General features: G+C 39.5%; 1 protein-coding gene across 1 annotated transcript; it reads left to right on the forward strand.

Moving 5' to 3' along the window:
* The first annotated feature begins 8,253 nt into the window (after positions 1 to 8,253).
* On the forward strand, positions 8,254 to 19,603 carry LOC136829610 (DNA ligase 1-like). Its single transcript, XM_067088456.1, has 3 exons — positions 8,254 to 8,388; positions 10,998 to 11,060; positions 18,902 to 19,603. Exons 1-3 carry the CDS (start codon positions 8,254 to 8,256, stop codon positions 19,601 to 19,603), a joined length of 900 nt encoding a protein of 299 aa, XP_066944557.1.
* The last annotated feature ends 216 nt before the right edge of the window (positions 19,604 to 19,819 follow it).

The following is a 19,819-nucleotide window of genomic DNA, read 5'->3' on the forward strand; positions in this document are numbered from 1 at the left end:
AAATATGACCCTTTCTTGCCAGTAACAAATCCATGCAAGTGATGACAGTTTACTAGTATCATATCAAGCAGACGGAAAAATAGTTTTATGTACCATCTCGTGGTTTTACGGATACACTTCACAGAACTAATAAGCATGTCGTTCTTGTCCACAATCCGCATTTTCTTATTATAGTCAACAACGCATGCAGGTTTTTGCACAAATTCCCTGGTCGACACCTTTTTCACAGTCTACCATTATATTTTCATGTACTGAAGATAACATATACACTGTCCTGTTATCCTGCCATTTTAAACCTAATATTCCATTGCAGTTTTGAGACGAAATCTCAGATTTGTTCACATCAGGAAATTTAGGCATAAATTTCCTATTTTTCCGGACTGTTCCACATGCTCCTGTTTCGTTGTCGCCCAAATACTTGAGCAGTTTTGGGCTGCAATACCAATTATCGAAATACAGGATGTGATGTTTTCCGAGATGCGAGGCCATAAATGTTTTTACCACAGAACCAGATACCCCTAGATCCTCATCTACCAATATCTCTGTATCTTTTCCAGTATAGATTATAAAATCGACAATATAATCCGTTTTGGCATCACAAAGTTCAAATATTTTCACTCCAAATCGACTTCTTTTATCTGGAATGTACTGCTTGAAACTTAGCCTTCCCTTCCATAACATTAAACTTTCATCTATGCATAAATCCTGGAAAGGTTGAAATTTTTCCCGGAATTTTCTACGCACACTGTCGAGCACGGGTTTAATTTTTTTAGTTTATTATCTGGGCTTGTTTCCTGTGAATTATCAACGAAATGTAGAACCCGTAGAATTTGAAGAAATCTGTCCCTTGCCATCAGCCTTCTCACTCCTTTTGTCTCGAATGTCTCAAGCGTAGTCCAGTAATCTACGATGCGATGTTTACTTATATGCGACATGATCATAATCACACAAAGGAACCGTATCATTTCCTCCACAGTAACCTGAGCAAATTTTCGCAAATACTTTGGCACTGCATCTCCTAGCGTATCAACAAGGAATCTCTGATAACGGTTTGTCTCTTCAGCAATCAGCCCCATAAATTCGTTGTCGAAAAATTCAAAAAATAGTCTACTTCCTTTGAATTTTCATTCACATTACATTTCGACGTAATGCCACTGCCACTGCTGTCAAATATGAAATCTCTGGGCTGAAATTGCTGGCAGCCCACTCCCACTCATCACCTGGGTCACTTCGCTGTCTCCGCCTTCTTTTGACACCTTGGCTTTCATTTGTAGGTGGCAGATTTTCGTCATTTTCACTGTCGGTTGATATTTCATCACTGTCTCTTGTACCAGGACCCTAATTATCCATTTCATTTCCTTCTAAATCCGATTCATTTTCATATCCAGAAAATGAGTCGAGAAGGTCTATAAAATAGTTATCCTCGTCGAGAGCTCTTCTCTCGATCTGCCGGCGGTCAACTCGAGGATGTCGTACCCTTGACCCCTCCTCCTGTGACATCTTGATGAAGACTAATGAATTTTAGGGAAACACGTGAATTTATATGAATTCACTGTATGGCAACTGACAGACTGTTACCATATCAAGAAAAAGAGGCCAGTATTTCAATCATCAGTCCTTCACATAAAAGGAAATTACCGGTGCTCGTATACGACTCAACAGTGTTCCGGGCCAGTTTATTAAATGCGTCGTATACGTTACAACCGAAATCAAAGGGTTAATAATAATAAGAAGAAAGCAAATAGAAATGTTATATTAAGTTAATGGTAAAGAATGCAAAATCTTGGTTATTCAGTTCTTACAATACAAACACTGGGTAAGGTGCCAGGATTGCTGTGGTGAGAGAAGGCACTGTTTTACATAAGAAACATGAGTGCCATGAGAGCTCAGTGGATCTGTTAACTACCTGGACCTCCTACACCCCTCACATCTCTACTTCCTTGATTTCTGTTCAGCTTTAGGCTGGGAATTCCTAACTGGATCCAAGGGTAAATGCCTTCAGAGGAGACTGAGAAGGCTCTTGGGCTAGGCCAGGGCCCTCGACAGGATTACCTTTGGGACCTAGACCTGGAGTAACTATAGGTGAGGACAACGAAGAGGCTGCTGTGGGTGTGAGAGACTCACAGGTTACAAGGACCTACTCAGGCACGGGTTGCGAGGTTGCGCCGGGGGATGAGCTTCTGCTGTGGTCAGGGGGTACAGAAAAGACCCTACTGAACTTCGGGTTGGCTCTCGGCTGGGCACTGGTAGTGGGGCCAGGCTGGTAGATGAGAGGGGGGGCCAGATTTGGATCTCCCGAAAGGAGATCAACAGTGTCCTTGCACTGACTCTAAGGCAGGCTCAGGCACAGGATTTGGAGAGGAGACTTAAGCAACATCGGGGCCAAGAGTGCTGGACGCCCAATTGGTAAGGAACCAGAATCTGGCTCGGGTGTGGGCGCAATGACTGGACTGGGCAGAGCACTCCTCTGGCCACTGACTGCAGCTCAACAGTAGGGCCAGAATGAACATCAGCACCTGATGGAGACTCGCAGGGGGAAGGACTCATGGAAGGCCTGGAACTGGGTCGGAAAGAGGGGTCCTGTCCTGGGAGGAGGTCATAGCATTCAGAATATTATTGGCTACTCCAAGCGTACAGATCCCACTTATGGGGTCTAGTGACCCTCAATTGGATTGTTGGGAGTGTCAGCCTCCATTTATCTATGTATTTAATAGTTATAGGCTTGTTTTCTTTAATGATGGTCCCATAGGGTACTATGTCTCACCTTATAAGGGATATTTGAGTGCCAGTGTCTTCAAAGGTGGAGAGCTGTTGAGCGTGATAATGACCTCAAGGAGGTACAACAAAAATAAGGCCCTCAGCTGGGGGTCATAAAAAGGATGAATGAGTGGCAGCCAGAGCAATGATGGCAGCAGTTTTCTTTCCAGGGCAATCCCTGAAATTCGCTGAATGCCCATATTTCTTACACGTGTGGCAATAAATCTGGCTATAGTCTCTACGAGAAGCTGTTACAGTAGGAGTAAGCTGGGAGTTCTGGTTAGAAGGAGGCTTTGACATGGCTCCCCCTTTAGCTTTACACTGGGCTTCTAAATGCCCAATTTTCTTACAATAAGCACACACAGGTGGCGATGAGGATGGTCCATTTTTTGGTTGGAATGACAATATGCCTGTGGGAGGTACTGGCGGATGGGTGGTTCGCCTTGTACATATCAGCCATGTGTCAGCAGTCAGTGGAAAGGCTTGGCTGTTTCAAGGGGCTGAGTGCATAATGGAGGAAGTCCTCAAGTTGGAATCGATTTACTAAGTCTTCGAACTCATTGCACTCTGAGGCATCAATACACCGCCGGAAGGCAGGAGTCTTTTTAGAGGACCAGTTGGACCAGATCTGGCCACTTTCCTTGGGAAAACTTCACCATCTTTGCCTCCAACGCTCAGCTGTAATCTCATGCCGTTGCTGCAGCCTACCTGACCACTTCAAGGTTTCCCTTGTCACCATTTTCTAAGGAATTTAGGGCGTCCTGACCCTTTCCAGCCAAGTATTTTGCTAGAATCATGGCCTTCTCAGTGTCAGTCGGATTGTATTCCGAGAAGAGGGTTTCCACATGGTCCAGGCACGCCTCTGGCTCTGCATCATTCCAGGGGTTGATAAGGTGGCTGGTATTTAAGATAATGGAAGGAGAAGAGACCAGGATTGGATCTGCAGCTCGGTGTCGGGCCAGTGCCATGGCAGTGGCTTGCTTGGGTTGTTCAATTTTGCCTTCCTTCTGCTTCAAGACTATTTCTCTTTCCCTTGGGGCTAGTTCATGCTCTTTCCTCTCTTGCTCCAAGGCTAGTTCATGCTATCGCTGCTTCTCTTCATACTCTCTTTCTTCTTCTCTGGCTTTCTTAGCAGCAACTACTTGCTCCTGAACCCACTGGGTCAACTGTTCTCCTTTTAATGTCATACATTTCCCTACCTCCGTAAAGGTTTTGTACTCCTTGGCAGACATGTTGCTAATGTTTGGAGTGGGGTCTAATCTTTCCTAGAAATGTGAAAAATTTTAAGATAGCCATGCAAGCAATTGCATGTGGGCTGTAGAAAGCGCCACTGGTAAATATGAGAGCACCTCTGAGACGACTCTAAGCGCCAGAGTACCTGGCATAGGTTACACAGGGAATGGGAGTACTCATTCTGAGGGTGGCACCGGCACTAATGTGCAAGGTAGTCCTGAAGAACTAGTGGACGGTTCAATGAACAATGGATAACCTACACATGGACAGTACCAGCTAGAGTGCAGAGGTTATGGGTCCCGAAGAACTGGATAATTTGAGGCACTTAAGAGCAGTTAATGGGTTTGCAAGGAACAAAATGTACGACTGTTTTCACGAGGAATGATTAGGTTAAGCTTACATGAGGCGATCAATAGTCTAGCCAATCGTACATAGGCTGGGTACTTAAAAGCAATTAATTAAATAACACATAGTGTATGAAGGTACATGCATGGGCTGTGCAATAACACAGGGCCTGGTATGAGCAGAGATTTTGTTCAATAAGAACAGATTAAATTACTTAAATGGCATTTAGCCCGACAAAGACTGTGTAGCGACACACAAAAATGAATAAGCACATTAAATGCAATGGGTAAACAATCAAGGACAGGCTACTAATGAGTTTGTAAATTTCATGATTGTATGAATAATATCTAGGATGTAATCCCAGAATATTTATGGCCTGCAATAGGTTTGTTTGCCCTAAGCAATAATCATATTTGCCAAGCAAAGGCTTTATTGCAAAATGCAATAATTGGGTTTTTAAAGGGACTTGCAACGGTGCAAGTAATATGGCAATTTTAATGAGACATTCTTCCCAACACTTTGATTAAGGAGACGTGATGTATTATGTAGTAAGGAGGGGAAGCTACTTAAAAATGAGAAAGGTTTCTCTTGAACAGAATTAAGAAAAGTGTAGCGAGGAATTAATAATTAAGGCTTGCTTCTCTGCAAGAAAGGGGAATGCTACTTTTTGTAAGTTACAGACACAGCTTAATGCAATTAAAACTGCTGGTATGTCTCCTGGAAGTTATAAAAGATGAAAGTTTCTCTGGAACAGGAGTAATGGGAACATAATGCAGAATAAAAGAAAAGATCCTAATTTGTCTTGAGTAAGCTTAATTGAATCAGCGATACGGATGCAACGTCTTAGTAAAATATAATAGCCAAAGGCTAATAAGAATTTCTTCGATTTTTTCTTGATCGTTAACAGAAAAACCAGTAAAAAATGCGCCGAAGTTTCTTCGGCGCAATCAAGTTTTCTATACAGCTTGTAATCAATGACACCGAAAACAGATCTATCTTTCGGTAGTCTCGGTATAATGCTGTATGAGCCGCTGCCCACGAAACTCTCAGCCGGCCGTGGCAGCCTGTGTTGTGTTGGCAGTGCTAGGGTGTATGCTAGCAAAGTTAACATTTATACGCTAGGGAGCGTTCGGACACACGTTATATTATCATTGAAGCAAAATTTCGTCCGAGAACGTTGTCAGAGCTTAGTTAATTAAACAGGTAACGTAACTGCATGCCATTTACTTTTATTTGCAAATTTTTTTAGCGTGATAGGCATACGAGATTGGCTAGGGAGAAAAATAAATTATCGTTCATTATATTAGAATCGTCAGACTGAGAGAGAGAGAGAGAGAGAGAGAGAGAGAGAGAGAGAGAGAGAGAGAGAGAGAGAGAGGTTTCCTTTTTTTTTGCTTTCCTTAAAATCTTATCAGGTTGTTAGCCCTTCATTTTTTTACCAGAAACCGCTACAATATTTAGCCCATCAGAGGGAAAGAGGTGTTATATTGATTTCATATTACAATAAGCAAGTCCTATGTAGAATTTTGTATTCTCTGACAAATTGCTTGCCCACGATCCCTGCTAACAAACCTTATCTGTAATTTATTGCCAGCAGGACAATAGCACATTAATTTATCTATTCTAGCCTATGTTGGTTGTACTTATGTACCCCATAGCTAGCCACCTGTGTGTTAATGTTTATCTTTCTATCCTACGTTGGTTATACTTATGTGCTCCACTAGCGCGTTTATTTTAGCCTGTGTTGGTCGTACCCATGGGGGACTAGCCACTAGTGTGTTTATGTTTATTTTCCTAGTCTATGTTGATTGTACTGATGTGCCCATAGCTAGCGACTAGAGTTTATTTGACGTATCTTGAAACTGTGCTGCTTCACTTTACATGTAGAAGAGCCAGCAATAGTCTCACCTTTTGTCTGTGTATTTTCACATAATTCATCAGTTGCCTTGCCTGCAGTGCACCTTTTGTGCAACTGGGAATTTGTATTTCCATTTCCTTTCACTTATGAGTCTGAGTGAGGTTTAGCCCCTGTCTTCTAGACATTCATCACAATGAGTGCCACCAAGAAGGCTGCCATCATTGGAAATGGCCAGGCTCTGGGTTATTCTGCCGAGAGGTCAGCGCAATATGTAGAAGAGTAAGTAGCAGCCGCTAAGAAAGAACATGACAATAGAGACAGGCAGCTGAGGGTGGAGCAGTGAGTGAGAGAGAGAAAGCAGAGAGAGAAAAGAAGGAAAAAGAGCAAGAGTGAGCAGAGCAGAAAGAAAAAGAAGAATGAGAGTGAGCAGAGAAGAAAGAAAAAGAAGAGTGAGAGAGAGCAGAGAAGACAGAAAAGGAGGAACAGAGGGAGACAGAAAAAATATGGGATCATGAGTACCAGATGGCTCAGTTTAATGTACAAGGCAACCCTCCTGCTCCTCTACCCAGACCCACCCGCAACGCCATCCCTACAGTCACCATGCTCATCCCATCATGGGAAGAAGCAGACCCCATCCAGTGGTTACATGAAGTGAAGGCCATCTTTAACCAGTACAAAGTGACGTCCCCCAAAGAGGGCCATGCTCCTTGCACAATGTAAGAAGGGAAAGGGCCAGGCCACCCTCCAAGCCCTTGGAGAAACTCAGAAGGGAGACCTCAAGACAGACCGGACGGCTTTTGGCCCTGAATACTTTCTCCAGCAGTGGTGCTGTCCTTGCAAGACTACTGGTCAGTCCTGGGCTGATTGGTCCTTTAAGAAGGCCCAAATATGCATCCAATGGCTTGAATCCCTGTGGTGCGTAGAGTTCAAGGACCTCAAGAACTGAGTTATGATTAAGGATTGAGGAACTAGCCCTTTACATTAAGGATAATAAGCCAGCCACTTTACAGGATTGCTGCTAGATAGCTAATTCCTTTGAGCTCCGGAGCCCCTATTCAAACTCCTGTAATATAACTTCCTCTACCTTGGTCAGGTCCAAACAGAATCATTATCCTCCACTTACATGCATTTATTGCAGCAAACCTGGTCATTCAGAAGACCAGTGCAAAAAAAATGGCAGCTCAAACCAATGGTTCCTACACCTGAAACACTGGAAGCCTTCCACCTAACCCTACAGTTACGGCCCCTAGGAGGGACTTCCGCAGTGCATTTTGCCAAGTGTGTCAGAACCATGGTCACACCCAAAACTATAATGGTTGTTCCAGCCAGGGCCCTGATGACATCATTGCCGTAGTAGCGTCTCCTCACTCTCCTGGTTTCAAACTGGAACCTACGGCTGCCGGTCCAGTTGCTGTTGCACGCCCCAGAGGTCATAATCGATTCTATGAGGTCACCACTTATGAGGACACTGGCATCCAAATCTCCCTTATTAAGTGAGACAAGGTGCCCGCTGGTGCCAAGATTTCGTATAGTAAAACCCTGCTCATTCAGGGTATATGGGGGTAATTCTCCCAACTGTCCGCTTGAGGGTGTCAATGCGCCACACCATTAGGACCCGTATGTTGAGGGTAACTGAAACCCTTTCAGGAGGTACTGACCTCCTCTTAGGTCAAGATTTCAAGCCTAGGCCACAGCCTATGCCCAACCAAGGAAACACCCTGCCACTTTCTCCATCAGGTACTGCGGTGCAGCCTAACCTTGACATTGAGCTACTGCCAGAGCCAGAGCTAGGGTCTGTGCCAGAGGTAAAATCAGAGCCTGCACCTGAGTCAAACCCTAGGCCAGAGCAGTCTGCAGAATTCTCTTCATGTGAGTCCTGTCCTAGTTCCATCTCGCTTACCAGCACTGCTTCACAACCAGTGTCCGAGCTGGGAATAATAACCCTGTTGGATCTCAAATCCACAGTTACATCACTCTCATCTCCTATGGAAGGAGAACCTTCTAAGCAAGGGATGAGTCCTCCCTTGCCCTCCTAACCAGTTAAGTCCTCACTAGACAAGATGCTGAAGGATGGAGCTTTTTGTGAGATTATCCTCTGGATGGCCAATCACCAAACGTTGCTGGAGGCCCAAGTCCAGTACCTCCAGAAAAGCCTGACCAAAGAACAGGAGAGGTCCAAGGCATGGCTGGCAGGGGTCAGTACCACAGTCCCTGCCTAACCAGGTGACACAGTAGCAGGCAGTGCCGATGTCCAAGTTGTTGCAGCAGCTGAGGCAGTAGATTAGAGCCTATACTCTCCAGTGCCAGCTTCAACAACATCACAGGCCCCCCTAGGCCTCATGTCCAAGGGCGACAGATCAACAGGACCAGGGTCATCCTTGGACCCCAATACCTCACAGCCTCCTCCATAGGTTACTGTCCAGAACATCTCTAGGGAACCCCTTCCCACTACTGGCCCAGCTACAGCCCAACATAGGCAGGTTAGGTTCTGGGCCTGTAATGAATGCCCCTGCTCCGGCCATCAAAGAAGCCGAAATGGGTGGCACTCCATTGTCCTGCTCAGGTTTGGTTCGACCAATTCCCCTACCAAGGAAAACCGTCAACCTACAACAGGTCCATGGAAGAAAATCATGGGCGTAGATGGCTCCAGACCACCAAAAGAGAGCCCCTGAGCTCCTTTGGCACTTGTGCCAACCTGGCACAGTGCCATCCCTTTTATCCTACGAGGACCTTGGCACTCTATCAGAAGAGGGTGTCAGGTTTCCTCACCTATGTACTTTCCTTGTAACTTTGTAATTTATTCTTTTCCTTTAACATTTTTCCTTTCACAACTTTGTTCGTTAATCATTATTTTACACCTCATAAAGGCTTATATTTTACCTTGTTTTTCACTCTACCAGTGCAGATTGCAATTGACAGATCCCCCAACTTTGAAGGTCCTATGACTTCCCTATGTGACCTTTTGGTCTAAAGAATGAACCTAACTATTTCCATAGGCTAAGGAACATAATTTTGGCATATTTAATCATCACCTGTTTACAACAATTATTAATTATTTTGTATCCATCACCTATTCTTTTGTGATGAATCTCGAGTCCCAGACTCACAAACTGTTTAAATTATGCACATAGTTATACCTCACGTACTTAGATGAGTGCCACAAGGCACCTATAAGGTTAGTGCCGTGTTGTTGGTATGCCTTATCATTGACTCTCAAAGTAAGACAGTGTTTTTTATTATTGTTTTTTCATAGTAACTTATAACCTCTGGCTTCCATAGCCAGTACTATGTACTGATACATCACATGTACCTATAATGTATGCCTCATGGCACGAGTGTTATAGTGCCCCGAATGGCACTGAGCCGTCGGTCTCAAGTATCATGGCAACACCTAACTAAGCCCACGAATACTTTCGTTGTACTGCCTCCTCAAGGTATATTAACCGCATGACCTTGTGACTAAAAGTCTTTTACTAGTAAGTGCAAGGCATATGCTAAGTATAACAATATTAAACTCTCAATGTTAGATTCAATTTTATTACATATTAAGTAATAATGTAGTTATTTTTTACTCGTTAAATGCTGCTTATTTTCAGTTCTTAGAAAGTAAAATTATTACTGTTGCCAGCAGCGTAAATTAATTCTGCAAAGTAGCGTAAAAGTCATAAGTGATTTCTTTTGTTTATAATTGATATTTAGCAGAAATATTATATTTTAGAATAAAGTACCCCAACAGTTTTGAAGCAAGAAATTATTGCCTGTTGCGATAATGTAATTTTAGCCATTTCAACCCGACTAAGGGTGTAAATGCCATCAAGGTGGGGAAGGTATCAAGAGTATCCTCTCATATGCCGTCTTCCAGTCAATAAGTCAAATGACATAAGGACTAAGCAATTAATTAATTTATTTTAGTATGATTCACTGTAGGCGAATTCACTGTATAACCTCTCTCTCACCACTGCCTTGGTCCTCGTAGTGCTGCCGGAAATCCTTAAATTCCAGGTGCGGACCTCATCAGAGCTAAACGTCGCCCGAGGCAGGTCAGCTGGCAAACTGAATATGTGCTTTCTGCCATCTTGAAAGTTCAGCCATGCTGTCTGTATTTCCATGTGGGCAGAACGATCCAAACAACACCTAGAAGAAGGGAAAACATAATTCCCGAAAGTTATAAAGGGTCCAGGAGAGAGACGCTCGGCCTTAGAATTGCTCAGACGCCACCATAGGATGAATGTCCTATCCCTTGTTGTGAAATTATTCACTTGCCCTTCCTCTTGCTGAGCCCCATAAGAAGAGAACTTCAGCTCCTAAATAAGGTAAAGTTCCAGGATTTAAGTTTTTTTCGTCAGTAACGTTCCCTATTCGTCTGTAACTATTTTCAGTTTCTTTTCACAGTGCAATATACCTACAGTGAGACCTGTGTTGCTTTTTATATTTTGTGCTATTTAATTTGCAAAGCATCGATGAGAAGTGTAACGCAATCATATGATTTTCAAGTCATTGGAATCGAGTTCACTTTAGGCATCCTCTATGCAATTCCTCGACTCCTTCATTACAGTGCTAGCTTGGTTGAGTAACCATAAGTTTTTCTATTACAGATTAGGAGTTACTCAACTGTGGATCTAAGTATTATCTTGTGTGCATAGTGGTCCTCACTGCCTTGTTTTCAATGCCCTTGGAAGCGGGCATCCCATTGTGTTTCCTCCAGCAAATTCCCAGTGATTTGTTCTTCATCTAATTAACCCAGAATTACGCTACCATTCTTCTGATTTTTTTTATAAATATAATTAATTAAATTAAACCCCAGAGTTTACCTAATCACTCCCATCCTGACCTCAAGGCCAAAGTCCAGATTTTTGTGGTAATTAAGGTAAGTTGCGCATCATCCTAATATACCCCATTGATCTAGCAAGACCCCAGGCTTTAAAATTATAACAATATATATATATATACATATATATATATATATATATATATATATATATATATATATATATATATATATATATATATATATATATATATATATATATATATATGTGTGTGTGTGTGTGTGTGTGTGTGTGTGTGTGTGTGTGGTTATGTATTATATATACATATATGTATATGAAAAGTTCATGGGTCACAAGTATTTTATGAATTACAATACACAGTAGATGTTTGATTAATAAGTGTGGCTAAAGGCATTGGGAAAACCTTAAGAGGATGATTAGCAGTTGTCTGGCATGTTTCCTAATTAATGAAACTGCATATGTGTTAAATATGTCAGGCATTCTCAAGACATGAGAACATCCCTGCCTCGCAGCAAGACTTCATGAGTGCATTCGCCAGAAATGTCCAGGTTCCGGATAATATGTTTTAGTATGTGCGTTTCTTTTGGACGGAGTCCCAGGGTGTGAAGGGATTAGTTATCAAATGACTTGTCATTCGACGATCAACACTAAATATTATTAGAAAGTCTTCAGTGAAGAATCTGTGATTAAGAATTGTGAACATTGCTATTTGGAGGTAGGAAATATTTTAGATTTTCAAACTGTAAATTGTTCTTTTCATTTAACATATATCTCATATTGTCAAGCATTTATTACATTGTGTGTACTTTATAAGTAACATGGGAAGAATTTCCATATTTTCATTTTTATGCATTTGTTTAACAAGGGTTTTATTTGACTTCTTCAGATGTTTGCTGAGAAAGAGGTTAAAGATGTACTCATTGGGAATGTACTGAACTTTGACTTATTTTGACCTACTGTGGAGTAACTGCTGTAGTTAGAAAGAATAATTAATTGAATATGATGGACTTTAACATGTTTGATCAACGGGTGAACAATAGTATTCCATTTTATTTCATCTCTTGTTTATTGCATTCCAGTTATGTTTGATTATTGCCAAATAAATTATTTTGAGTAAAGCTTGTTTCGCTGTAGACCTGAGAGAGAGAGAGAGAGAGAGAGAGAGAGAGAGAGAGAGAGAGAGAGAGAGAGAGAGAGAATGTGTGTGTGTATGTACGGATGTGCGTTACCAGTACCCTTTTTTGATGTGGTCACTATCAAGCTACCAATAGATGGGACTTCTCGATAGAAAAAGGTAAGCAATGAAATTTCATCCCGACTGTGTAAAACACACACACACACACACACACACACACATATATATATATATATATATATATATATATATATATATATATATATATATATATATATATATATATATATATGTGTGTGTGTGTGTGTGTGTGTGTGTGTGTGTGTGTGTGTGTGTAGACCAAGGGCAGATGGAGAGGCACACGGGCAATCAATAGTTTTTATTGTGGCCGACGGCGTTTTGCAATAATCCATTGCATTTTCAAGGCTGCAATGACACAATTTTGTTTAATAAAAAAGGGACGTCACTATATAAAATTATAAAGATAAAAAAAATAATAAAATACGCACATTTCTTAAAATATCTTAAAACAAACCTACCCAGTACATGGCTAAAAAGTGACTAAACAGAAAAAGGTAAAACTACTCGAAAACAAAGAGAACAGCAGAGAAATTACAAAATAAACAAAGGTGTGGAGGACGTCTGGACATTTAACAAGGAACGAGTGTTTTAATAATATTGACTATTGACTCGTCCTCGTCGTAAGCTCAATCTACGTCCTCGTGTTGATAATTCAGGCTGGTCTGGTAAAACTAATGACTACAGGTATACTCTTTATTATTATTATCATTTTTATCTTTATAATTTTTATATAGTGACCTGTATCAAATATAAGAAATCACTCTGCAATCTTTTATTAAAAAAAAAAAAGTATACCTTAGTTTTACCAGACCAGCCCAACACGAGGACAGCTTACGAAAATGCAAAGCACTGGAAATGTTATTGCGTTTATTTTGTAACGCCGTTTTCCGAGTAGCCTTTTCTGTTTAATCACTTTTTAAAAAATGTGTTGATTTTATTATCCTTTATAATTTTATATAGTGACGCCCTTTTTTATTAAACAAAATTGTGTCATTGCAGCCTTGAAAATCCATAAACTGTTGCCCTCTGGTCTGGTCTCCGTATATTAGGCTTCCGCCTTCATCACGTCGTATATATATGTACTGTACATATATATATGAATAATTATTTTCGTCGTTTCCAGTGAAGTTGAAAGTATTTTCATGCTGAAAAAGAATCCCTGAACTACTTATTATGAGCTATTAATTATTCTAATTACTGACTTTTTTCTTCATTTTATAAATGCTTCTGGTTTCCTTACATCAGGATGGTAAATCAGCCATATCTTTCAAATTCAGCAGATATAGTATGTGTCCTGTATGGGCTCTATTTCGCTCGAAACAAATTCTCTCTCTCTCTCTCTCTCTCTCTCTCTCTCTCTCTCTCTCTCTCTCTCTCTCTCTCTCTCTCTCTCTCTCTCTCTCTCTCTCGTGATGTAAATGTTTCATATCAAATAATAATTCCACAAAAGGGGAGAATATTGCTGAGATTTAAGAAATGATGTATAAAAGTTGCTCATAAAATACAGAATAAAATTAAGGTTATGGAAAGTAATACAATACAATAAATGAATAAGAGGAGTAATTCGCACTTCCTAAATCTCTTTGGAAGTTTGTCCTATAATTCGCTAAATCATCTGCTCCTCTTTCTCTCCCTAAAAAGTTTCTTATAATCCTAGTAACCACTAACAACCCACAACACTTGCAACACTAAATTTTCTGTTCGCTCCAACAAATTCACTAAGTTATTGAATATTCCTTCATTTGTCATTCTCTCTCTCTCTCTCTCTCTCTCTCTCTCTCTCTCTGTCAAAGAAAACCATACAATTCTGAGCCATCTCGTTTCCTTTAAATAGAATAAATCCCCTTATTTCTATTGAAATGTATACAAGAACCCGCAGAGCAAACATAAAACTTAGTGGCCTTATGCGACGATTTCACACAATAGCTGGACTGTATTTTTTGTCTGTTTGACTGTCTGTCGGTGTCTCTTTCATAGAATATAAAGAAACCAGCAAAATTAAAAAAAAAAAAAACGATGTTGCTCTATCTTGTCGAAAAAAAAAAAAAAAAACGAAATCCAGGGCATTTTGCCTGTGTGAAAATGTGCCATTCCGCTAAATGCATTGTTTATCCCATGCCGGTACATTTCTCCCTTCCTCTTTTTAGCAACGAAACTTGCAACACATTCCCGTCTAAGCCTTCAAACAAAGGAAAAAGACTGCCAGAGCTTAGAATCTGTAGGTGCCATAGCCTGATTTATCTACGGTAATAATTTTGGCTTTGCGGTTTCTTTCCGTACCGTGATTATGTATTTGAAGAATTAAAGCATTGCTCTGGCTGTTTTAGACTTTTTAACCTTTCCTTACGCCTTTGGTGCGATGGTTTTTGTTCTTTCTACTCACAAAGAGGATAGCTGGTGTCTTGGTACCAGAAAGAGATAAGATTGGCAAATGAAGGCTTAAACATGCTATCAGAAATTATCCTTTTAGTAGGCAAGCTTTGTAAGGAGCTGCAAGTGGCAATCTTACACCTCTCTTTTACAGTACATTAAAAATAAACGCTAAAAGTTAAGGTTATTCCATCACAGGATTTATGAGAGACCTGATAAATAAAAAAAAAAAAAAACGGATTTCGTACGTATTTTCCTCCAGACATGGAAAGATCTGGTGCGAGTGGCGCTGGGTGGCAATGAGACCAGATATCTATTTTTGAATGAATGTTGAAACCTTCAACCAGCTTCATAAATTCGCTGTGTTGTCTTTAACTATCGGAGCTATTTAAACTTAATATTTGCGTTGTATCTTGAACATATGTTCCACCTTAGCTGTATTCACTGTCCGAATATAGTCAGGGGAGTCTCTAACGGAAAAAACCAGCATGTTTCGCGGGGATTAATAAACAAATTCACAGAATGTATTGAAGGCAGTGCTGCCCTAGCAGGTACTAAGGCATTCTGCACAATTCCTTTTTACATCGAAATAAGAAGCCATAATTTGTACTTACTTTTTTCATATCATTGCACATTTCAGGTCACACACGTTTCTTCTGGCTATCTCCACCAAATTTAACTACAGCTCTGAACCAGAATAAGAAAAGACATTGCAGTGTTCTGAAAAGCTGATGTAAAGCTGCTGAAAGATGCCTGAAAGCATTCATGTTGAAACCATCCCTTTTACAGTTAACAGCAGAGGACAGTAATTGGAGTAATCCATCCGTCATCTACAAATTTTGTTTTCTGAAGAATAGCTGACCTCACGCCTGGGTTATTTATTAGTTGAAAGTGAAGAAGCATATCCTTTACTTGTCAATTAAACAAGATTAAGTACTCTCTGTAAAATCTATACTTTCTAAAAATTTGTTATGAAGTAGTTGGATAAGTTTTCACAGTCTGGGGCAAAGATTCAGATTTTTTTTATAACTCTTTTATAAAACTACACTAACATTTCTTTCCCGCGTAATAATATGACCAAACCTCTTAGTTTCCAGTTAATAGCAGGTTTGTTTTCTCTAACGTGAACGATGTCACCTTCATTTTGTGCTTATGTTATACATTTTCATGCTCTTCTATTGCCATTTCCGCCAGTATTCAGTGTGATAGTATAGGTTTTTTCAGTAACTAACATGGATTTCAATTTCGCATTCCTATGTACTGTTAAGAGATTGGGAATGTTTCTAAAATTATTGCTATATGTTAGTGCAAGTAAATTTTTTGGGTTGTGTGGTTCTCTGCTGATTATAGCAGCACCAAAATACTCACTTGTACTGCTATTATTAAAAGTTTAAAAATATTCTCCATTTGCTTAAAAGCTTTTGATAACAATAGTTGATGTATAGGGTGTGTATATCAAATTACGTGTAAGTCATGTGGCAAGTCAATACTGATTAAACTAGATTATGGTCGGGAAAGACAATCGAACAACGTAAAAACAGTATATGCGCAAGGTAACTAGTTTTAGTTTAAGTAACAGAAAAAAACCATGATACTTAGAGGACAAGCCCAAAATATTGGTTCTGCTGATGTCGGAACTAAATATTATGGTCTAATTCAGTCAAAAAAAAAAAAAGTTCACTAAGAATAAGAATATCAATGTAGAAATATATAAACTTGATCTATCTATTTCAAAACATACATGTAAAATGCACATATATCCAGGTTCATAGCTGGCGTGGTCTAATGATAAAACCAATCTGATTGTCCATTTTCCATTAAGAAATAACCCATTTACGAAGTTTACTGCTCATCGAAAATATTTGTACACGAGGCTTACATTGTACCATAGAGGATTGCCCTACCTACTTTGAAAATGGCATACATAGCATAGATTTATGTTACTAATGTAGCCTATCAGTCCTTATGGTGAAAGTACCAGAACCATGGAACCATAAATCAAAGTCGAACAAAACTCTAGTCCAAACAAGAAATAAGGGACGTCACTATGTTTTCTTTTCCACAAGAAACAGCTAAGGCACATTGCCTGTTGAACAGAATAAGTTCAGAGCTTCAAGAAACAAACAATTATGAAATAGCCTCTGCATTTCACTCCACCTACTGTAACCTGTAATGTATAATTGATTCTTGAAGATTGAATTAAATACACTGACTTCTTTAATGAAACGAATAAGTGTAGGATATAGAGGTAAAGCCTAGACCATTTAACACTGATAAACTAGATATAGATTTAACTAAGTAATAAATTTTCCATAATCGTCGTGCGGGTAAGAATAACTGTTTCTATAGAAAAGGCTATTAATTGTTACATGGATATACAAAAAATCATAACAGGTATATAGTAAAGGGCAGACATATTGTGTAGCTTGTGCAAGAAAATTTAGAGCATTGCTTAGAGGCTCTTGAGTGGGTGTGACTTCTGGTATCAGACGTGAGGGTATGTCCTTATTTACCTCGTAAGAGATTTATCATTGGTATGACTGCTGCATGCAGAAGGGACAAAAATTACTGGTGTTTCTACGAATATATTTTTTCTTGATAAGGATGTTGCAGTTCTGTAATGGGTATGAAGAAATTCAAGAATGGTTCGCACATGATGTTTGGTCGTCCACCAACCAACGCCCTTGGAAAAAGAAGCCGCTGCAAAGGCTAAAAGGAGCACTAAGTTCTCAAACCGAAATAACAACTGAATGTTTATGGTTCCCCTGGTGGATGAAGCCCGAGATTAATGGTAGTTCTCAAGACGTGTCTATAAAGCGAGACATCTCGAGAACAAGAAATAGAACTCTCTTGTATCCCGCTAAGGATTAGAAGCATGTAGATTTCAACTTAAAGGAGTATTCTCAAGAGTCCGGGGCATTCAGCTCCTTGAGAATGTAACGTGTCTTATGGATACGAGGGTTTTCAAAACTGATACGTACTGTAAAGAGTTTTGGGTGATGAGTTGGAGGTTTTCCCTTGGCTCTTGATGGGCCATTGACATAGGTGCAAAAAACGATGTCTGTTAGAAAATTGCATAATATATATTTATATATATTATGCAAATATATATAAATATATATGTGTCCATGTGAAAATATACAGTAATCACGTACATTAGAATAAGCTATTAATTATAGCTGGGCAGAGCAATACATTTAGTCAGAACGATAAAAGATGACAAGTCGCTTGGAGCCAAAATAAAGCAAAGCTGTCAGACATAATCAGCAATAGGTAGCATCTGCACTTTCACGGACGTGCTGCCTGGGAATCCACAACAGGCATTATACCAAAACGGCCAACAACATTCAGGAAACCATATCAGGACTCGTCATGTATAGCGTAGTCGTCGTCAGGTGAAAAAAGTATACCTTAGTTTAACCAGACCACTGAGCTGATTAACAGCTCTCCTAGGGCTGGCCCGAAGGATTAGAATTATTTTACGTGGCTAAGAACCAATTGGTTACCTAGCAACGGGACCTACAGCTTATTGTGGAATCCGAACCACATTATACCGAGAAATGAATTTCTATCACCAGAAATAAATTCCTCTGATTCTTCATTGGCCATCCAGAGACTCGAACGCGGGCCCAGCAGAGTGCTAGCCGAGAACTATACCGACCCGCCCAACGAGGAACTAGATGGATTCTGCAAATACATATTTTAACACATATGGAATCCACACCAAAAAAATCACTAACTGTACTTTTAGAACAGTGAGCGGACAATTCATAACATTAAAGTAATTAACATTAAAGTCAATAATTAAAGAGAACATTCAACCAACAAGTTGGCTGGTGGAGGGCTGCCTTGGTAGTTAACAATGAGAGTTTTACATTTTCACTCATTGTCTACGAAACAAGAGAAAACAAAACTCCCCAAGGATATTAAAGCGAAACAAGGGAAAACAAAACTCCTCAAGGATATCAAAGAGAAACAAGAGAAAACAAAACTCCCCAAGGATATTAAAGCGAAACAAGGGAAAACAAAACTCCTCAAGGATATCAAAGAGAAACAAGAGAAAACAAAACTCGCCAAAGATGTTAAAGCAAAACAAGAGAAAACAAAACTCGCCAAGGATATTAAAGAGAAACAAGAGAAAACACAACTCGCCAAGGATATTAAAGAGAAACAGGAGAAAACAAAACTCGCCAAGGATATTAAAGAGAAACAAGAGAAAACAAAACTCGCCAAGGATATTAAAGAGAAACAAGAGAAAACAAAACTCCCAAAACAAGAAAAAACAAAACTATTAATATTAAAGCAAAACAAGAGAAAACAAAACTCGCCAAGGATATTAAAGCGAAACAAGAGAAAACAAAACTCCCCAAGGATATTAAATCGAAACAAGAGAAAATACAACTCCCCAAGGATATTAAAGAGAAAGAAGAGAAAAAAAAACTTGCCAAGGATATTATAGCGAAACAAGAGAAAACAAAACTCACCAAGGATATTAAAGCAAAACAGGAGAAAACAAAACTCCCCAAGGATATTAAAGCAAAACAGGAGAAAACAAAACTCGCTAAGAATATTAAAGCGAAACAAGAGAAAACAAAACTCACCAAGGATATTAAAGAGAAACAAGAGAAAACAAAACTTGCCAAGAATATTAAAGCGAAACAAGAGAAAACAAAACTCACCAAGGATATTATAGCGAAACAAGAGAAAACAAAACTCGCCAAGGATATTAAAGAGAAACAAGAGAAAACAAAACTCACCAAGGATATTAAAGAGAAACAAGAAAAACAAAACTCACCAAGGATATTAAAGAAAACAAAAAAACAAAACTCAAAGGATATTAAAGCACAAGAGAAAACAAAACTCCCCAAGGATATTATAGCAAAACAAGAGAAAACAAAACTCCCCAAGGATATTAAAGCAAAACAGGAGAAAACAAAACTCGCCAAGAATATTAAAGCGAAACAAGAGAAAACAAAACTCACCAAGGATATTAAAGAAACAAAAAAACAAAACTCACCAAGAAAACAAAACTAAGAGAAAACAAAACTCAAAGGATATTAAAGCGAAACAAGATAAAACAAAATTCCCAAGGATATTAAAGAGAAACAAGAGAAAACAAAACTCCTCAAGGATATTAAAGTGAACCAAGAGAAAACAAAACTCCTCAAGGATATTAAAGGAAACAAAAGGAAAACAAAACAGAAAACAAAACTCCCCAAGGATATTAAAGCGAAACAAGAGAAAACAAAA

This window comes from Macrobrachium rosenbergii, chromosome 44 (assembly GCF_040412425.1).
Source record: "Macrobrachium rosenbergii isolate ZJJX-2024 chromosome 44, ASM4041242v1, whole genome shotgun sequence".
Taxonomy (NCBI): domain Eukaryota; kingdom Metazoa; phylum Arthropoda; class Malacostraca; order Decapoda; family Palaemonidae; genus Macrobrachium; species Macrobrachium rosenbergii.